The sequence below is a fragment of the Onychostruthus taczanowskii genome, unplaced genomic scaffold (genome assembly GCF_017590055.1).
Source record: "Onychostruthus taczanowskii isolate IOZ18803 unplaced genomic scaffold, ASM1759005v1 scaffold77, whole genome shotgun sequence".
NCBI classification, from domain to species: domain Eukaryota; kingdom Metazoa; phylum Chordata; class Aves; order Passeriformes; family Passeridae; genus Onychostruthus; species Onychostruthus taczanowskii.
Window position 1 is genome coordinate 6004420 of NW_024505561.1, and position 21744 is coordinate 6026163.

General features: G+C 37.6%; 1 protein-coding gene across 2 annotated transcripts in view; it reads left to right on the plus strand.

Annotated features, from left to right (window-relative positions):
* The window catches only part of TPP2 (tripeptidyl peptidase 2), a 50931-nt gene that overhangs the window by 1928 nt on the left and 27259 nt on the right, over nt 1-21744 (plus strand). For both annotated transcript variants that reach the window (XM_041423341.1, XM_041423343.1), the window contains exons 2-16: nt 4850-4978; nt 6704-6799; nt 7207-7311; nt 7964-8088; nt 8795-8958; nt 10204-10358; nt 11376-11452; nt 11982-12109; nt 13954-14053; nt 16000-16148; nt 16276-16391; nt 18001-18169; nt 20058-20215; nt 20727-20803; nt 21624-21730. In XM_041423341.1, the coding sequence (XP_041279275.1) occupies nt 4850-4978; nt 6704-6799; nt 7207-7311; nt 7964-8088; nt 8795-8958; nt 10204-10358; nt 11376-11452; nt 11982-12109; nt 13954-14053; nt 16000-16148; nt 16276-16391; nt 18001-18169; nt 20058-20215; nt 20727-20803; nt 21624-21730 (1855 nt within the window). The remainder of the gene's footprint in view (nt 1-4849; nt 4979-6703; nt 6800-7206; nt 7312-7963; nt 8089-8794; nt 8959-10203; nt 10359-11375; nt 11453-11981; nt 12110-13953; nt 14054-15999; nt 16149-16275; nt 16392-18000; nt 18170-20057; nt 20216-20726; nt 20804-21623; nt 21731-21744) is intronic.

Consider the following 21744-nt stretch of genomic DNA (forward strand, 5'->3'; position numbering starts at 1 on the left):
AGGCATAGGCAGCACGCAGTCTAGAACAGCTTTGTAGGTGTTTCTTCAGCAAAAGAATGTTCTCACTCTCTGGAGCATTTGCCAGTTTACATTTTGCCTCAATGCAATGAATCAGTGTCCTGGGCATAGGCAGTGACACAGCATAGCTGTACTGCAAGAAGTAGTTTCTAACTTTGGGACAATTTTTGGATTTTTTTTACACCCTGTCTTTGCTGCTGCTACTTTTTCTTACTGTAAGTCTTCTTGTCAGTTCCTGGCCTGGTATAAAGTTAGAGCTATACGATGGTGAGTCAGTTGCTAACCTATAGCAAGGTTAATTGGTATTACAGCTTTGAGTTCTGGTTAATGACAATAATTATTACAAACTAAAATGAGCTGCTGTGCTTTGGATGTAGTGGAGTTCTTAGTCAAAACAAAACAGTTAATTTCTTTGCTGCTCTGTAGTGTTTCATTCCTGGGTAGGGTTCCTTTGCTTGTTGATTCTGTGACTTGGTTTGTGAACATTGATAGCACTGTTTGTTCCCTTTTTGAGGCACACAAAGATTTGGGGACAGAGTTTTAACAGGGAAATATCGTAATGTTTCTGTTCTTCCCTGGACGCTTGCTGCTATAGAGAGAATAGTTAACCTTCTTAGATCTGTTATCTGTTGGTTGGCTTTCTTTGACACCTAAAACATTAATCTGGATTGTACTTACTTTCCTTTTCTTTATGAATCTTTGGTAACCAGTGCCCTCTAGGGAATTCCTTTTACCTCCACTTCCATTGCATTTCTACCAGTTGACACCAACTATAAAGTTTAGTTTGTCTGCTTCTTTCCTGTGACTTTTCCCCCCTTTCAATCTTCTTGGTAGAATGTATTTCCTACTGTCTGCCAAGTCATTGTTTGTAATCCTCATTAAGGCACAGTGACTGATGAAATTTTAGGTGCATTTAATGGAGTGTTGTGGTTGTATATGTATAGTCTTGCTCAGCCCCACCCTGTCCTTTTCCCTTTCCCTGTTCCTATTGTGGCTTCTTATGTTTCATGATAGGTAAGTCAGTTTACTTAGCTTCTTGCAAATTTATTTATTTTGTGAAGTGGCATTTGGAATTATTATTTACTATCACTAACTTGTACTTTTATGAGACAACTTTTTAGAAGAAGCAGATAGTTTAGTTTTATTTGGTTTTCAGCACTGAGTTTAAAAAATTGCTTGGAGATTATTTGTGATGATGATGATGATCAGCTGTCCCATGACCCAAGTGCTGAAGAACTTGTTCATCTCTTGTGGCTGCAGTAGCTGTCAGTTGGAGTTAGTGATTGTATGGGCTGGCAAAAACATGGTAAAATTCATCTGCTTTTCCTTTTTCTTGTGTTGTGATTGTCATAGATGCTGGTGGTCCTCAACTTCTATTATAACTGATCAGTTGCCAGGATTATGCACATAGATTAATTTTAGTGTTCTCAATTTACTAATTTATCTGCTTTACAAAGTCAGAACTAACTTGTAAGTAGGATTTTAAAATTTCAAGCAGAAATGTATAAACGGCAAAGTAGTTTTCCGTTTTAAACTACTGATTTGTTTTTCAAATGCCTATAGGGGAGCCATAATAATTAAGGTAGGATTGGGGATTTTTTTTCTAAACACAGTATAAAATATTTTAATTGTGTAAATTATTATTTTTTTTTTAATTTTAATGCAAAAGATACTAAAATCAATTCATTCAACAGGTACTGTAATCAATTCATTATTTCAGGACTCTTCTGTTCACATAAGGGAATTGATCAAGGTCGCTTGATTATTTTTTTATTATAATTTTAAACTCAGAATTACAAGATTTGCAAAAGAAAACTGAGCTGAACTCTTGAGTTTCACTCTGGCATTGCTGCTGGTGGGCAGTGTGCCGAAGAGCAGTTTGTGGTAGCAGGAGCCACCGTATCGGTTACTTGCACTAAATTACCGTGAACCTGTCAGGATTGCTGCTGCTAGGAGCAATTGAGCCTTAGACCAGCTGAAACTCTGAGTTTCTTGTGTCTGACTGAAAGACTCTGATTTCTTGGTTCTGACAGTGCAAACTCATGTGCATGTGTGGGCCTGCTAGGTTTCAGCTAGGAGGCAGAGAGCCATATAGTGTAGGAGTTGTCTCTCGGGCTAAGAAACAACTTCTGAAAGTATCCAAGCTTGCTGCAGCATAAATCTGTGTTCTGGCCACCTGTTGCTGTATAAATTGCCTCCTTCAAGCAAGTCACCTTGGCTTACATTTTCATTCTTGTTTTCTTGTACTTTGATCACTGAATAGTTTGCTTTGAGTAGAGGCATATCGAAAAATGGCCAGTGTTGTTAATGTCAGGATTGGCTTGCAGTTGCTTTAGTATTGGAGAAGCTCTTGAGTTGTGTGAATTGTGGACAACATTGGAGACATTAAATACAAATGCTTGAAAAGTGTATGGTTTAGTGCCTATGCACTGTTCCCCAAGTAAATTTTCACTACTATGTAACTACCATTCAGTCAATGTTTTACCAGGTTAAGATGCTGTAAAGATTTTCTCCAGTGAACTTGAACTTCTTTGAACAGAGTAGAGTGTTGGTCTCTGTCATGAAAGTTCTTCCCTAGCAAGCTTATTCAAAAGCAGAATTTGTTACCTTCTGGGATTGATGCTGATCTGAAATTGATGCTGTTTTTATGGTTGCTATGGATTGGGAATATTTGGGGTTGGTTCTTTTTATTTTTATAAGCTGCTTAGGCCTGTTTTCCTGGGGGGTGTTGCTTGTTACTTGTCTGGGTTGGTTTTTTGTTGTTAAGTTTCTGGGAGGTTGTTTTTTGGGTTGTATGGGTTTTGGTTGGGTTTTAGTTTGTTGTTTGTTTTTTTTAAGCCATGAGGATTTGAGACCATGGAAGTATCTATCCTTGTTTGCTGAGATGTGATAAGAATCTGACTCTTGTCCTTTTGGCAGCAGCAGAGTGACTTTTATAAAACAGTTTGAATGTGTCAGTAGCTTCCAGTAACTGAATTCACAATTCCAGATCATTTTTGGAACAAAACAACTTTCCATATGTTATGTCTAACATCAAAATTATTGATAGAGAATAAAGGCCAAAATACCATATATTTAAATGGTAGAAAACAACAAATGTTGCTGCTTTTCTGAATACGAATTTTTTTTCACTTTCAGTGTAGTTAATGTATAGGAAATACTAGGAAGATGATTGACATCTTTTTTCTAATCAGTCTTTGATACAGAACTGTAAAAATATGTATATATGATCAATTCCTAGAATCATAGAATGGTTTGGGTTGGAAGGGACCTTGAAAGGCCATTGAATCCAACCTCCCTTCGAGGAGCAGGGACATCTTCAACTAGATCACATTGCTCGGAACCCCATCCAGCCTGACCTTGAATGTTTCCAGGAATGGGACATCCACTACCTCTCTGGGCAACCTGTTGCAGTGTTTCACTGTTCTTACAGTGAAAAATTTCTTCTTTATGACTAGTCTGACAGTCTCTTTTAGTTTAAAGCCATTCTTCCTTGTCCTGTCACATGCAACAAGTTGCTTCCAGGTTTCTTATAGGCCCTCTATAGGTCCTGGGAGGGTGCTATAACATCTTTCCAGACTTGTTATAAAAGTATTAGGTGTATATAGCTGTAGCTACTAATAGTTCAAGTGGATTAAAACACAGAGCAGATTCTTTGAAATGGGAAGACTAAGGTTGTTGCAGCGTGCTTTTATACTTTGTAATACTTTGTAATAGTTGGATTTTGTACCCCCTTATTCTCCCCAGATGATGTACCCCTTTTTGTACCCCCTTCCTCTACCTGTGTAACCATTCTCCTGTGTTGAGATCATCCCCCAAATCCCCGCCCTGGCTCTCTGTCAGTCACTCAGCATCCCATCCCTTCTATCTAGATCTTTCGGTCAAAGCCGTCGAGTGATTAGCCGAAGCCAGGGGTCAGCCCCCCAAGGATGATGTTATACGCTATCCCAAATGTCCATCCCCTAAGGCTGTATCCCTGGAGGGTCTTTATTGGTCAGCAAATGTATCTACCCTCGGTTTCCTCCCCCCCTTTAAATGTAACCTCGAGACTCCTTTGTCTCACTCTGAGCACAGGGCACCCCTGAGGAGAGGGGCTCCCTGGGGAGCTCGGAATAAACCTTGGATTGGCCCCCTGTTCAGAGTCGGCCTTTTACCCTCCGCCGATGTCTCCAGCGTCTCTTCTGCTGCAAAGGCGACTAGCCCAGCTGCCCTCAGTACCCTCGGGGCACCAGAGAGTGTCCCCCCGTTGTCGGTCACTTCGGGGCTGCCCCCCCGCTGTTTGCCGACCCGGGGCTGGCCGGGGTTCACTGGGAGGCACCCAGAGAGACGGAGGCATAAGGTAATAGTAACTTCTGTCCCTTTTAGGATCTTTTAAGCTCAGTTAAGAGATTACAGTTTGTGAGAGCTTGTACTTCAGCACCTGTCAGTTTCTTACTTGTGCACTTATTACTATAAAATTTGTCAGAATGAGGGGTCACAAGCAACACAAGAAATAATACGAAAACGAATAGTAGTTCCTGCAAATACATTTTTGCAAATTTAGGCTTGGTTTTAAATTGAGGCTGCTTGTGCTTTGTTGATACAATGTTTTTACTTTTTTCTTTTCTGAATCCTTATTAGTAATAAGTAGATTTGTATGAACCAGAAAGAGGGATGTGTTGGTCTTAGTTCTTTGAAAACTTATCTTGGGTTCAAATTGGTTTTATGTCCTTCAGTTAAAGGTTGGTATCTGAAAAAGCTAGCTGATATTTTTAACAACAAAATTTTCCTGGTTTGTGTGCTGAAGGGTAAACAAGTACATTTTCCAATCATTCTGTGCTCATATTTTCAGATTACAACTGATGGGAAACCGAAGATAATTGATATAATTGACACTACGGGCAGTGGTGATGTAACAACATGTACCATTGCAGAACCTAAAGATGGAGAAATTACTGGTCTTTCTGGAAGAAGTTTAAAGGTGAGTATTTGGTGGTACAGAGACACCACAGGACATCATCTTCTTTGGTTAACAGCAAATTTAGCACCTGTTTTGGTTTTTACAGAATTCACTTCCTTTTAACCAGATGTTGTGGTTTAAACCCAGCTAGCAGCTAAGCACCATAGAGACTCTGACTCAGCCTTCCCCTGGCAATATGGGGAGAAGAGAATCACAAGGGTGAAACTGACAAAACTTACATATTGAGATAAAAGACAGTTTAATAGGTAAAACAAAAGCTTTGCACACAAACAAAGGAAAACAAGGGATCCATTCACCACTTTCCATGGGCAGGCAGGTGTTCAGCTATCTTCAGGAAAGCTGGGCTCCACACAAATGGTGACTTGAATATGAATGCCATCACTCTGAATGACTCCCCTTCTTCCTTTGTTCCCCAGCTTTATATGCTGATCATGATGCTATATGGTATGGAATATCCCTGTGGTCAAGTTGGGATCAGTTGTCCCAGCTATGTCCCCTCCCACATCTTTGTGCATCTCCAGCCTGCGCCCTGTTTGGGATGGGTGAGAGAAAAAGCCTTGACTCCATGCAAGCACTGCCCAGCAACAGCTAAAACATCCCTGAGTTATTAACAGTGTTCAGCACAAATCCAAACCAGCCCCATATTGGCTACTGTGAAGAAAATCAAACCTAGCCCAACTGATACCAGCTAACCAGATCTTACCCAAACCTAATGCTGCCTTTACTCATCTTCATGTAGATTGCTTAGTGATTTTTACACTTTTTGTATGTCTTTATTTCTAATACGGTCTGTAGCTGAACAGGAGTGTGTACAGGGCTTTTGGGGGGACCTGATAATAATTTAATTATTTTTTCAAAACAGTATCTGATACAGCTTTGGAAACTGGCTGAAGAAAATGTGCTATTATGTTAAAAAATGTCAGGCACAGTAGTGTCTTTAAATTTTCCACATTTGCATAAGCTACAAGAGGAATTGTGTTAAGCTTGTGGTGAATAGGTTTTAGAGACTGAAAAATCTGTGAGAACCTCATTGTAGACTCACTGAATTCTCACTATGCATAGCAGAAATGCTATAGGGTTTCCAGAAAGGACATGAAATCTAGTAGAGGTCTTGGGTACACAGAACTGATGTTGCTAACATGTTCTTGATTTCCTGATTGGATTGATGATGTGATATGAGGGCATTGCGTCTTTGGATCTCTCCATAGAGGTCCATGTCAGCTTTCTTCTTAATTTTGCAAAGAAGATGATTGTAAGCCTGAATCTGTTGCTCGTTTACTTTTGTTGCTAGGATGAGCATATCCTGATACACAGTTTCTAAATTATCAGATTATAGAGATATTCAGATGATATTCAGGTGTTTGTCATGGCTTCCAACCATACTTGCTCATGTTAGGTTTCACTTATAGTACTGTTATTTCCCCAGACCTCTGCCCAGCAAATTCAGTAAAGCTTTGTGTTTTAAAAGTAGAGTATCAGAGCAAATAATGCTTAAAGATGTTCAATGGCAGTGTCACCAATACTGATTTTTTGAGAGCTGGACTGAAAATGCCATGTCATGTTGTTGGAACAGTGCAGTAGTTACTGTTATGGAGACAGAGAATTAAATTGGCAGTATTTGCAGGTTTGCTCTGCTGAGCTCTCTTACACAGTGTTGGGCTTTTTTGTTTGAGGGGTTCTTTTAATGCCATTAGTTAACCTACTTCTAAACGTACTTTTCTGTAGATTCCAGCAAACTGGGTAAATCCTTCAGGCAAATATCACATTGGCATAAAAAATGGCTATGATATCTATCCTAAAGCTCTTAAGGAGAGGATTCAGGTAAGGATTAATTATCTTTTCTTTCTGGTATACAGTCATATTTTACAGTTCTGTTTCTTAATTTTGTTAGAACGCTACAGCATGTGATTTGCTAACAAACTTAGATTGCTAACCAGCACTTGAAAGCTATTCTTTCTGATTTTTATTGATTGCACTTATTCTGTGATTTTTCAGAGAAACAGGAGGTGGCTTAGAAATCCTTCTCACAGTGGTCCATTGGGGCGAGAAGTACAGAAAATACTGATAGCCTTTTTTTTTAATTGTGTGGCAATTTATGCTTATTTATACTATTATATGGAACTTTTTTAGCCATTCTCTCAAATCAGAATTTTCAGATTATCTTTATAGACTTCATACTTTGCCATATATTTCTTAGTATGTTGAGAAACCTCTGTTTTATTTTGCAGAAAGAGCGCAAGGAAAAGCTCTGGGATCCTGTTCACAGGTTGGCTCTAGCAGAGGCTTGTAGGAAGCAAGAAGAATTTGATGCTGCTCATAGCTCTCCCTCACAGGTTTGCATGAAGTCTAAATTTATGAACTTGTTCCTTGCAAAAATTTTTACTGGTTGACAGGATTAAAATGTTTCATTAGATGAGTGAAGGAAAGGTACTTGAGACTCTTTTGGCAGATAATTTGCCATTGTATCTTCTGATTAATTTTATAAGTCTTTATAGGCATGGTTGTTCAATTTGCTTGTTGTTTACTTTTGAGAGTTGGTCTCAAATATGAAAATAGGATTACTTAAAAAAATATTGTTGGATATTTTCAATAAGTTTTATTTTTAATTTAATGTGCTGTGTTTTGAGGCCACCATCCTTGCTGCGTTCAGAGTTGGAATTTTCTAAACATACTCTTTCTTGTGTAAACTGTGTACTATTTCAATGAAGTACCAGAAATGCCTCAGATACTACTTTATCATTTAATAGTCTTTAAGAAAATAATGTTACATTTACAGAAATTAGAAGTAGTTGTACATAATAGGCCAGAAATAAACAGTGCACTGTTGAAAACCATTGAACTTGTAGATTTTTGTGACTCCTAGGATAGTCTAACATTCCTGGAAAAGTAATGGAAAAAATGTATATCACTAGAAAAGAATGTAGGATTACATATCTTGTGATAATTTTGGAAATACTCTTAACTGAATTTTGTTTGCCTTATTAGGTAAATAAGCTAATAAAGGAAGAACTTCAAAATCAAGTGGAATTGTTGAATTCTTTTGAGAAAAAATACAGTGATCCTGGCCCAGTATATGATTGTGTAGTGTGGTATGACGGTGAGACCTGGAGGTAAATGACTACACTTGTCTAAAATGTGTTGTTCTTTACATAAAACAATAGCTTGCATCGAAGACTTGTTAGCTTTTATATCTGCCCTCTTTATAGAGAGTTTAAGTATTTTTTGCTTTAAAATAATCCTGCTCTGTCAGTTGAGTTTCTTGACAAAATGCTGGTCCCAAATGAAGATGGGGTAGGATAAAGTCTTATTGAAGACAGTGTGATATGAGTGTAAGTTTATGGGATTTTTCTTCTGAAGCAGAATAAAATTGTTTGGACTATCCATTGGTGATACGAAATAAAACAAAGCAGGTGTCTGTGCACAGGCTTCAGGATGTAACATGTCACTTTATTGATAATGTACATCATACAAAACAGTAAAACTTCAAATGTTTGTGTACCAGTACTGAACATCTACCTTTAGTAAAATTTCTTCCTTGAACTTGCATAAATTTTCATACTCCTGCTTTTCAAATACAGATTTATTTGAATTTAGCAGTGTTTGAAAATCAGTTTATTTAGATAACTTCGTAGTTTCTGAATCTTAAATATAAACAACCAAATTTTAAAGTAGTTGCTCAAAGGACTATTTAGAGATACCATAAACACAGAACCAAACTTCTTGAAGTCTTTTTGCTATGCTCAGCTGTAGAAGGTAGGTAACCAAAAGTTTGCAGCAGCTGGGACATTGTCTTTTTTTGTTTGTTTTTGTCAACAGAGCCTGCGTAGATACAAGTGAGAGTGGTGACTTAACTAACTGTACAGTGCTGAGAACCTATAAAGAGGCTCAGGAATATGGATCTTTTGGAACATCTGAGATGTTGAATTATTCTGTGAATATATATGATGATGGAAACCTCCTTTCTATTGTTACAAGTGGAGGTAAATGAAAATAATCTTAAAACATTTTGCTGCTAAGTAGGTATCATGAGAAGCAGTAATTTGTATTGGGTCTTGTTTTTGATACTTGGGATGGTTTGAGGCAGCTGTCATAGTACAGCATTAGTTATTATGGCTTTCAAGATCAATACTCATATTTCCTGAACTAAATCTATAATGATGGCTCATTACCAAACTTGCTTGCATTTTTGTGTGAATTATTGTCAACTTTGTGTACATAAGCATGTATACATAGAACATGCATACTTAGGTATTCTTTAACATGTACATGCATCTTAAAAGCTAAACTAAAGAGAGCCTTCTTTCAAAAAAACCTTTTAGTTATGTTTGTTAAATATAGAGTGATGATTGATTTTTTTAATTGCTCTCCTTTGTACTTGTATACTTTAAGAATCTTAAATATAATAACCATGAACAAAATGGGTATTGATCTTAGGTTTATACAAGCTTTTTTTTGTTATGTCAGATGTCACTATAACTGTAGCTCAAACCACTCTGAAGCTGTTTTAGAGTATTCTTTAAATAATCGTGGTTTGTTTTGGAAGCAAACTGGGTGGTTGGGATGGTATGAATGCATTTGCTTTGAAAAGTGCTCTTAATTTCTTATGAAAATATCCCATCTCAGTAGAGCTAGATAAGCAGTTCAGGTTTCTAAATAGATGGTGCCTTATTTGAGATGTTCCTTTCTATGTTTTTGTGCAGTTCTGTTTTCTGTTCTTAATCCCTGCTACTTGAGTTGTCTCAGGTGTAGTATTCATAACTTTGAGTAGGAAGTGTTGAGCCTTCAAAGTGACTTTTGTTAGTGGAATTAAGTTAATACTGTGTTTCTCTCTTCCTGCTGCCTCCTTTCTCCCTTTAAAAAGGTGTTTGCTTTGTAGAACCTCATACAATTAGCCTCAGCCTATTGATCCAGCCTGTCCAGATCCCTTTGTAGAGCCTTCCTATCCTCCACCTGATCAGCACTCTTGCCAGCCTGTTGTTGTCTGCACCATGACAGAAGATGCTCTTAATCCACTTGTCCAGACCATCAGAAAATATTGACCAGGGCTGGCTCCACTGCTGAATCCTGGTGAACACTGTCACCCTTTTGGTATCAGCAGCACTGGTGACTGGCCACTGACTGGATTTATGTGCTTACAGCTCAATGAGTGAAAGTTAATTGAGCTGTAGCATATTGAATTCTTACAAATGAAGTTCACTAAACATACATGCTTTTCCTTTGCACAGGAGCACATGGAACACATGTGGCTAGTATTGCAGCTGGATACTTTCCAGAAGAACCAGAACGGAATGGTGTGGCTCCTGGAGCTCAGATTCTTGCAATCAAGATTGGAGATACGAGACTAAGTACAATGGAAACTGGCACTGGTCTCATAAGAGCTGTGGGTATTTCACGGAATGAATTACTAATCTCAGCAGTGTGATTTAAGTGTAGAATGTTGTGAAACTTCATGCCCTGTTCGTTTATTTAGGCTTTGTTTTTATGGTTCTACAGCGTTTCCAACAAAAATACCAAAAATTAATAAAACAACCAAGCCACCCCCCAAAAAACACCCCCAAACCCTTAAGCAATAAATAGCACAGCCAAAACCCCTAAAACCAGCTAAAATGTCTTTTAAAGCATATTGTAAGACTAGTGTTTTAATATAAAACAAGGCTTCTGTTGCATAGAGCTCTTAGAGTTACTCCGGGCTAACAGATTTGCAGTGTCTGACTAACTTGTTGCATGAGAGAAGTTACTTTTGCATACTTGCTGAAGTTCTTTGTGTTGTCATGTATCTTTTATAGTTACTCAGATCTAGAATAAATCTAAAATAGAGGCAAGTATCTACCTATGTTGCTGTATTTGTGTTAACTCTTTTTCTTAAGAGTGAGAAAAAATAGCATTCCTTTCATTGATGAAAGACCCAAGAGCTTTTCTGTGTAATGAGTTGATAAGGAAAAATTTTACTCAAGAAAAGGATATGAAAAGACTATGCTTGTGGTCCATAGGATATTTTGATGTAGCAACATGAACAATAAATTTTTTGCGCCTTTTTGGAGTTCAACCAAACTGCGCAGGAAAGGAGAATTTTATGTTCTTGAGACAATACTGGTCTTGTATGCAGTTTTCTCTTAGGGTAATTTCTTAGGTAATCTCTTAGGGTCTTGATTTATGGCTGGGAAGAATAAGGCTGTAAGAATAAGACTTTTCAGGGAATAGATTTTTTTTAAATTTTTTTAATTTCTTGGGAAAATAGCTCTTATCTGGCTGCAGTGAATTATTTTCTAGATTCAAAAGATGTATGTCTTTCTTAGATATGTAGCAAATCAATTTAAGCAGATGTTTTCTGTCATTCCTGAAGTCACTTTCATTCTTTGACTAGCACATATTTTGACTTTCATTTTTACTTTATCAGATGATAGAAACAATAAAATACAAATGTGATCTTGTCAACTACAGCTATGGAGAAGCAACACACTGGCCAAATTCTGGGTAAGTAGTACTGTGGTTAAAGTATTTTAATTTCACAGAGGTGGAATTGTAGTTGTTGAGCTTTCTCTAAGTCAAGTAGTGGCTAAGAGTGAATCATCCAGGCTCACATGATTCATAAGTTAGAAACTGTGCAGTATAAATTTTAAACTGCCTTTGAAAGAAGTCAACCCATTGAAAAAGCTTTTCATTTATAATTTGTATACAAATATATCATACACAGATTTGTAAACCATATACAAATAATATTTTAGCATAATAAAAAACTTTTATAGTTGCAACACCACATGATATGTGGGGTACTTTTTGAACACCTAGGATCACTACATAGTTTTCACTCCTTTTTTGAAACCAGAAGATACTATCGTGGTCAGCTTCTGTACTGGAACCGCCTCTGCTAGGTGTGGGAAGCAAGTTGCATAAGCTTCCTTGTTTGGTGAATGGTCAAAGGTTGTACTAGAAATGGGAGCTTTGTCCTCTGGAAGAAAGCAATATTGTTGAGTAAATGATTCATTTCTTTCTCTTACTTTAGGAGAATTTGTGAAGTGATTAATGAAGCAGTGTGGAAACACAATGTAATCTATGTTTCAAGTGCAGGAAATAATGGTCCTTGCCTTTCTACAGTTGGATGTCCTGGTGGAACTACATCTAGTGTAATAGGTAAATAATTCATTTAGAAAAAAAAATTTGACAGTATTCAGCTTCTGTCTTTTCAGACTTTGTACTTTTGTTACATGGTCGATTGCTGAACTAAATCTAAAAAATTGCCGGCTGTACTGCAAGGTTAATTTTGAGAGAGGCACTTGCTCTGTGCTTAGGTATACAAATTTAGATTGTTATCTTCTTACAATTCAAGACCTTACATATGTAGAAAAGAGGTGGGAGGCAAATAGTCTTGATTTAATGTGGCTTTGTATAAAATTTGCAAAAGAAATCTTTAGTCTGACTCACTTGAGTATTTCAGGATTATTTTTTTCAATTGTAACTATCTAAGCACGCCACTTTGCTCCAACCCATAGCTGCTGGTAAATGCAACTTACAAAAATATGATTCTCAGTTGGATTCTAATTAGTCTTCTAGAAAGTATTGCAATGCATTTTGAATTGTAAGAGCTATAGTTTTTGATCATCTGTCTTCATCACATACTCTGATTTTTATTTTTAGTGAAACAGATGTTTTTAATTTGGACAAAAAGTAATCCCATGCTAGGATCTAGACAAGTCCTTGTAGGGGAGGAGTTTTTCCAGCTGCAGTGCCACTGCTGTGCAAGTCTATTACTGTCATTAAAATTTTTTTCTGATAGGCTAATATATGGTTTTGATATTTTAGTGAAAGATTGAGTTACAAGATTGAGCAAAATGCCTAGCATTCAGGGGTAACGTCCTTAGTCTTAATTTTTATAGAAATCCTTTATGATCTCACTACTGCGTTACGCACTATGCTTTTTAAGTGTCAGAATTCTTATGCAAGGAGACCAGTGTGTAAGGAGACTAGCATAAAGCCTTGGAAGCTGGAGAGCTGCTATTCCAGGGCAGCTGGTAGAATTAATGCTGATTACTTTCTGAAAGTTAATCTGCTGTTAATTCACTGCTGAGGCTGGGGGTTGGAACTGGAACTAACAAGCTCTTTTCAGGTCTGCCCTGGCTTTGCTCTTACAGTGCATCTACTCTGTCAATTCAGCTTAGTTGTATCACTCTAGAGATGGCGTGATTATTCACTCTGCATGCCAAGTAGTTTGCTCCTGTCCTCCATCTGGAGTGAAGCAGATAGAGTTGGTGTTTTTTTGAGGGTAAAGCAAAATACAGCTGACAGGTTGGCTTAGTTAACACAGAGACAGACACAGGCCTTGCCAATTTTGTCAGCTTGGTATGGTAGTTTTGTACCACCATGGTAGTGCTTGTGCTGTAAACAAAATCATAGTTGCTGTGTGCATCCTTGGCATTCTCTTCTACAGTTGCTACTTTATCAAGCTTTGATGTAGCTGTTTACATACTCTGTGTACTTGGAACTGATACCCAGTAAAGACTGTCTCCTCACTGGGATCTGTGGACATGGCCATTTGCTCCAGGGGGTGTAGCTGGGAGCCACATGAACATGAACCAGTTCTCATGGATTGCTCTGACGTGGAGCTGTAGTTTGTGGCAGAGCAGTGTAAACAGAGGAAAGAGGGGCAGGAGAGAGAGAAGACATGTATGAACTACCTCTTAAGAAGGAAGTGTAGAAGGTTATATTCCAGCTGAATAAAAGTGAAACTTGGAAGTTTGCATGATATTTTGCTATTATGCAGTGTGCCCATCAGCATTGTTACTGCATAGCATGATACTTTACGATTGCCTTGCAAAAATACCTGGATTTAATGAGATAGAACATGTGTGTTTCCATTTTAAATGTCAAGACATTAAGCAAGAATTCTTCTAATAAAGAATTTAAACCACAGAAGAATTTTACTTTAGTTCTTCATAAAAATTCATATTACATCTAAAATACTTGAGTGTTTTTTACAGGTGTTGGTGCCTACGTGTCACCTGACATGATGGTTGCTGAATACTCTTTGAGAGAAAAACTGCCTGCAAATCAGTACACTTGGTCATCCAGAGGGCCTAGGTAGGTTATATTCCAAGAACAATTGACTACCTTGGGGTTCAGGTGATATAACTCAAAATCTAAGATTGGTCACTAATACCAAAATCAAAGGATTTCTTTCCTGTGGAAAAAGCATAACTAGCCTGCTCTTCTGATAACACCTTTGTATGTTGGGATCTGGAACTCCTGGAGGAGAGGGAATAGCATGGAACTGCCTCAGCACAGCCTGTATTCTCCAGAAAACTATTTGGGTGCAGATCTATTCAAAGACGATAAAAGTTACTGAAAGGTTGTTTGGGAATTTGTTTCAGTTTTTTTAATTTACTTTTTTTTTTTTTTCTGTAGCATTTATTTCATTAGGTTAGTGTGGTTAAATGTGCTATGAGTGATGAAGATTAAAATAGATACTGTTATTGCAGTGATGTTACTTCTGGCTTCAGTGACATTGCTGTGATGGTGTAATTTACTCACGGGTTTTGTTTGAGTTCAGTAGAGGTGTGAGTAGGCAGAAAAAATTGCTTTCTACCTTACATTACAGAAATTTTTCTGGAACATGTGTGAAAGAAATTTTAAGGGCAATGTAAACTCCAATTTTTATTTCATTTCTCAGAAGCATCTGATAGTAATGTGATAGATAAACAAAGAAAAAAAATAGTAAGATCTCTTGGGAATTGTCCTCTAGCTGTTATGGTGTTTGTATGTGTACAGGCAAGTATATTGTTTCAAGAATGTTACTATGAAGGATTGTCATGTTTTGTGTAGGGAAAAGAGAAATATGCTGTCTGCCTTCTGCTGAGAAAGAGAGATTGATTTGTAATTAATTTTGATAGACACACATGCACAAATAAAATTTTTTGTGTGCTTAGTTGCTGTGCCCTCTAAAATAGTCAACTGAGAGGCCAAGCCTGGACGAAAGGATTCTCTTTGTTTAGGGTGCAGTATGCAGATGACTGGAGAGTTCCTAAAGTTTGCTAGAGCAGTCTTGATGTAGGGTTCAGTCTGTCACAGTAAGCAGTAGAGGCTTTCAGGCAGATATGCTGTGCACTGCTTGTCCTGAGGTGTTGGGATGCAGAACCTTTTTATGAGTTTATATACGGCTGTCATAAAATATGTCCAAACGTCATATTGTCATATCATACTTGGAATAGTCTGATTTTAGACATATGAAGCTGTTAGTGTGGGATATAAGTACCCTAAAATATCCTACCTCTCTACAGAACTGAATAGCTCAGGCTCAGGGCTGTTCTAATTCAAGCAGTGCAATTTTTGTCTATCCAGAGCAAGAAAGATGGTGCATATCTGGCTCACAGAGTTGAAAACTAGATGCTATTCTAACTGTGCCATAGGTACACAGTTGCTCTGTTCTTAAATATGCATGTGAAAGAAGTGGGGTTTAGGGATCAGACCCAGCTGATCCTGATCTACCTCTTGGAATTACATTTTATGAGTTCTCCCCTTGCCCTCTTGTCTCAGGCTTGTAAATTCAAAACTTAACCTGGTAGTGAACTGTCAGCATGCAAAATTAGAAGTCTAGGTTTTGGATCTTTACTAGCCTTCCTCCCCCTTTTACTGTTTTTCTTTAGAAGTAATAACCATTGAATAGGCTACATGGAATGCTAATTTATTTATTGAAGTGTTTAATAGGTTGGTTTATGTGCATTTTGTAATTCAAATCCCAGAAAGTATTCTGCTGGCTAAACTCAAGCCTGGTAGAGAATATTGAAGGAGTGAAAATTTAGAAACCTCTCACTGTAAAACAGGCACAGCTGATGATTAACGTGTCATTTTAAATTGTTACTTGGTAGCATGCTTTTTCTTGGGTTTAATGGGTTAGTGGATTTAGTGAAGTAAGATGCAGTGAGTATTCTCTAAGGAGAACTTTTTTTTTTTAATGCACTGACAACTTTATCTTAAATTGTACAAAAAAAGAGAAAAAGTATGTTTTAACCATTGCTTTTTAATGCTAGCACTGATGGAGCCCTTGGAGTAAGTATCAGTGCCCCAGGAGGTGCTATTGCTTCTGTTCCAAACTGGACTCTGCGAGGAACACAGCTCATGAATGGCACATCCATGTCTTCTCCCAATGCATGTGGAGGCATTGCGTTAGTATTGTCAGGTAAAGTGCTACAATGTTAAACATAGATGCATCATCTAAAAGAGGTTAGATACTTTTTCCTCTTAAAAAAATAGTTTCACTTTCAAATATTTGTTGTATCCAGTAACACTCTTATTTTTAATTTCAGGACTCAAAGCTAATAATGTTAATTACACTGTTCATTCTGTCAGAAGAGCGTTAGAAAATACTGCAGTGAAAGCTGAAAACATAGAAGTATTTGCACAAGGACATGGTATTATTCAGGTACTTGAAACCAAAAAAACAGTATAATATAAATAACTGCTGGTGAAAAACTAACCCACAAAACAGCCAAAACAGCTTTTGAGGTGATCTCACTCAGTATTTTCCATGCTACTTGATTCTCAAATCTCACTGGGGGAGAGGAAGGGAATGTAGTGGGAGAGGAGGAGGAATGAGAAGGTTCTCCCAGTTTCAGCACACAATTACTGTAAAATAAATGTGATAACTGGACACATTCTTAGGCTGATCAAAAAGATACATGGACATTAAACTGGGATGGAGGTTTTTGTTACCCACATGTGGATTTAGGCACCACATGGGCACCTAAATTCTGTCCTAATCCAGAAATGTTTTTAAGTGTTGTCAGAGATGGCTGAACTTGTTCTGTCCAGAGAAAAGCTGGGACTGTAAGTTCTGGGCAGTGAAAAGAGATACCCACGCTGGTCCACAAAGAATTACAGCTGCAGTTGTACAGTGACTTTGCTGCAGGCCTGCACTAAACAGTCTGAGTGCTCATTGTTTCCTATGGGATTTCCTATTGGAAATCTGTGATGTGATCCTCTGTATGGTAAAGGCATAGTGACTTGAGTGTCTCCCTATGCATAAGCTGATGTTCTTACAGAGCTGGGCCTGGTTTTTGCCTATAGTCACTCCTGTCCTAGTCTAATAGGAGTACGAAGATTTTTCTATTGTGCTTCAAAATGTCAGTTATTAAATGCTTAGCCCAAAATTCAAGTTCTGGAGATGCTAGAACATAGTAGGTAGTGCCTGTTAAGTGTGTCTGTAATGCTGAGTTTGATACAGAAGGCAGCAGTGGTGGTAGCTATATCAAATAAAAAGTAAAATGCATCAATCATACTTGGTGTTTAAACCATGTGTTAAACATTAAACCGTGTGTTAAAATGTGATTAGAATTGATCTTGGAGACAAGGTGTTGTATGTCCACTTGTCTCAAAGGAGAGTACCCTAATATTCACTGGTGAAGGTACCTTGCTGTCAAGTAGAAGAGAATTTAAGATTTTTGTAGTCAGTAAAATAGCAAGTGAGGTGGAAAGGTGTCTCTTTAAAACCAGAAGATGAATTTGTTATGCGAGTTTATTGTGACAGCTCATGTACTTAAACCCAAGGCTGGATTTCATGGCCTGATTCTTTTACTTCATATCATATATAAGACTTGTATGTTTATTTCATTGCCTGTCTTGTTTGAATTGCTCAATTTCTTATTGTATAAAAGTTTTAAGTGTTTTAACTAGTGTTGCTCCATTTATGAAAAAGTCACCTAAATTAGAATAGTAGGTTTGGGCCTTGAAGTCCTCTTCTTCAGTGTCATCTCTGAATAGGAATCTTTTTGTGGATTTATAGCAGAGGAGACTTGGCCTTGTTTGTTTTTTTCGAATGTTCTTGGCTTTCTGGGCTCTCTGTGGCCATTGCAGACTGTGAAAATTGCCTCATTTTCTGTACTGAGTATCGTGCAATCACACGTTGCTTAGGTAGCATGCGAGGTACTTCACTGTTTCTTGCTGTGGTTGCTGAACATTTCACATTGAAGAGAATATGCATAAACTGCTATTAAGTTGAAATTGGTTAATTTAGAACTTGCTCTTTCTAACAGGTTGATAAAGCCTATGACTACCTCATTCAGAATTCATCATTCACAAGTAACATCGGCTTCACAGTTACTGTCGGCAGCAACCGTGGAATCTACCTCAGAGATCCAGCCCAGACAGTGGCACCATCTGATCATGGGGTTGGCATAGAACCTGTCTTTCCTGAGAATACAGGTAGGAAAGAGCTTTAGTAGGAGGAGGTGCAGAGAAATACAAATGTCGACTTGAAACAAAAAGCTGTGATAATGATGAGTGATAGGAATCTGTACTGTGAAAGGAGTCAGTGTAACCGTAAGTTTGATGGTCAAGGAAGATGTGCAAAGAACTTTTCCATTTCAACCTCAGACTTCCATGCAGGGCTTTCAGGTTGTTTGGGGAGACTGTTGCTTCAATGCTTCTCACTGAAAAAGATCTTTGTTCTGTAGAAATTTAAAGTCAAGTTGTTGTTTGGAGAAACAGAGAATAACCATAGGTCCCTGATGTTTCATGAAATTATGGAACTTCAGGGTTTGTGTTGTAGATAACTTTTGGCAAAGGTTGATGATTATTCTGAAGATGAAAGCACTTACCCAGAAATTAGTTTCTCAGTTATTTAAAGACTATAATAGATTTGGACTTCATCTAAGTTTTCACCACTTGAGAAAAATCTTGTTTAACAAATTAGACTTCCATTCACTGTCTCATAATTGATGAAGATATGAAAGGCCAATACAGGAATTTATATGGATTTTATTACTAAAAGGGCAAAAATAACTTATGCAGATGAAAATGAGATTTAACCTTTTTTTCTGCAAACCCTTTTGCCCTGCTTTATTTAATAAAAATTGGAACTGAGAGACTGAATTATGTTGTATTTGGAAAGGGAGCCATGTGAGAGCTTGTTACTGAGTTTATTCCTTTCCTAAAACCAGTTGTCATCAAGAAGGCTGGCATGTGACAAAGGCATGAGTTTATTTAGGGACAGAAAGGGTATGAATTGGGGCAGCTATTGACTCCAAATAATTTAATTGCTTGACAGCTTGCATTGCAGTCGGTGCATTTTAAATTTAACATGTGACACAAAATAATTGTTCACTAGACTTCAGCAGGAAATTAGCAATCTAAAAACAGGTATTTGCAATGAATGACTGGCACTGGCACATAGATGTTGTTTCTCTAGCTTTACCTGGTAGCTGTTTTCCCTAGTTATTTCTGTGCTGTGTCTGGTGTCTTCAACAAGACTGAGTTTGAGAAACTGTAAGTGTGAATTTAGGGAGGCTGATTGCTCGGTTTGTCTCTTGAAGCTCTCTTCAAGCTTTTATTGCTTCTGCTGTACTTATAATAGAGTGTCCTTTTCTCTGCTTAATCTAGATATGATGAAATGTCTGAAAATTAAGATAAGCTTAATTATGACTAAGAAACAGGAGAAAAAATTTTGGAAGTGTCATTAATCTTCTGAGCAGGAGGAAGCTGCTAAGAACTAAAACATTTCATCTGCTCTGGTTGCTTTTCTGGAAGCTGTGCTTTAATACATAGCATTTTTGGCTATGTATTAAAAAAGCTACTTTACAGAATCTGCCAGACTGTTTGCAAAATCTGACTAGATTATCATAGTCATTTTAATAGACTTCACCTCTTGCTTAGTATGCTTTATAATGTACTTTGGTAATTAGTATAGCATTCAGAATAAATGTGATTGCTTTTTATTGTATTTCTCTGCATTAGGCAACACTTTTTCTATAGAAGGAAGTTCATACCTGCTCCCAGACTATGTTGTGGGTAACTGAAGCCTTGCTTACCAGCCCTACCTTTGACTTTGTCAGCTTTCACTATTTCAGAGGAGAGGAATTTCAAAGCTGGATACCACCTTTATTTTACTGCCTACTGCTGCTATTCTTGTGTTGTCAAGTCAAAAGAAGTAATATAGAACACTCCCTTTGTGCAGAATCTGAGATACAGGGGCCCTAAGGTTGATTCCTATTATATTTTACCAGTATGTATATTTTAATGGCAAATACTGTTATGGTGACTATGTGCACATGTTTGTGTTATTCAATTGTTTTTATAATTTGTTTCCTGACAGAAAACACTGAAAGAATATCTCTCCAGCTTCATTTAGCTTTAACTTCAAATGCACCATGGGTCCAGTGTCCTAGTCATTTAGAACTCATGAACCAGTGTCGACACATAAATATTCGTGTGGATCCACGTGGCCTGAGTGGAGGAGTACATTATACAGAGGTATGGAAGTACCAGTGTTCTGAGCAAAATTTTGTGCCTGTGTGTCCTTATGGGGTCTCTGTCAACTTTTCGTAGAAATAGTATTTAAGGAAGTAAAATCCTTGAGGTTTACAGAGCAGAAAGTAGTGCCACAGTGTATTTCAGTCTATACAGACTGAAGCCATGGAGCAGCAATAGCTGGGCTATACAATGTTGTATAGCACATGCCTGTACAACTTTGAGTATCTGTGTTTGAAAAATAAGAGCATATAGAAAACATAAGCCAAATAAATGACCATTGATTAAGGTTTTTTCCTCTGGTGAAATGAGTCAAAATGGGAAAAATATTCTTTTTTTCCTCAGTGATTGTTGGTGTTTTACTGTTTCTAGGGTGGCAGTGCTTAAATGACCTTTTCTCCTCAGTGACAACTACAAAGATTCAAAATACTCTGCCACTGGTTTAAGCTGAATGTTGTCTTCTGTAGTTGGATTCTGACAAAAGATATTGAGTTGCTGTATTTTATTTTGTTAGGTGTGTGGATATGATACAGCAATGCCTAATGCAGGCCCTTTGTTCAGAGTTCCAATCACTGTTGTTATACCGACAAGGTGAGTAAATCCAGAACTCTTGAGAGTTCCTGAACTTTCTACAAAAACCTGAAAAGATTCTTACAGCACGCTTATGCAGTTGTGACATTTCTTTATAGTTTAGTCATGACAGCAGTGTGTCGTGGTAGGCTTAGCCACAGTGGCAGCAGCTTCCTGGTCTGTCAGCATAAAGATGCCTTCTGACTTGTTGACCAAAGTATCAATGAATGTACTGTTCATATGTGTAGGTCAACTGGAGCTTGGTTTTTCATTTCTGCCCCGGAACTAGAGTACACAGAGCCAGAGGGCATTATTTGGCCATTGCATACATTGGGAAAAGCTTTGATCATTACTTCAATACAGTGAGTTTAGAGTTGGCATTGCGCCCATCATTGGGTTAGACATAAGACTTAAGCGATGGTGATAAGGAAGGAGGGGAGAGTATTTTACTAGACCTGTTTGGTGGACATTGTCCCTGAGGAGGAAAGACAAAGTAACTGTTCTCTAACTCATTAATGGAAATATTCCATACCTTAGCTCACTTCAGTGGCAATTCACTCAGCCAGGAAAAGCAGATCCACTGAAAATGAGGATTTTTTGATACTTCTGTTTAGGCACTCTAATTTTGGGGAAGGTGTTTACATAGTGTGGTGTAGCTGACATTTTAAATCTTTTGGATACATTGTGCTGTCAGATTCTGTATTAGTAGGATTAATATAATTGGTGTTAAAGAATAAATATCCTCATTGTACACATTTTTAGAGTATTTTTGTGTTTAAAAATGCTTCAAAAATTGGCTTCACAGTTTGACTACTATTTGTATTTTCCTTTTGACATACAGAGTAGATGAATCATCAAGCTATGACCTGACATACACAGATGTTCATTTTAAACCTGGTCAGATCCGAAGGCACTTCATTGATGTTCCTCAGGGAGCTACATGGGCTGGTAAGGAAAATGAC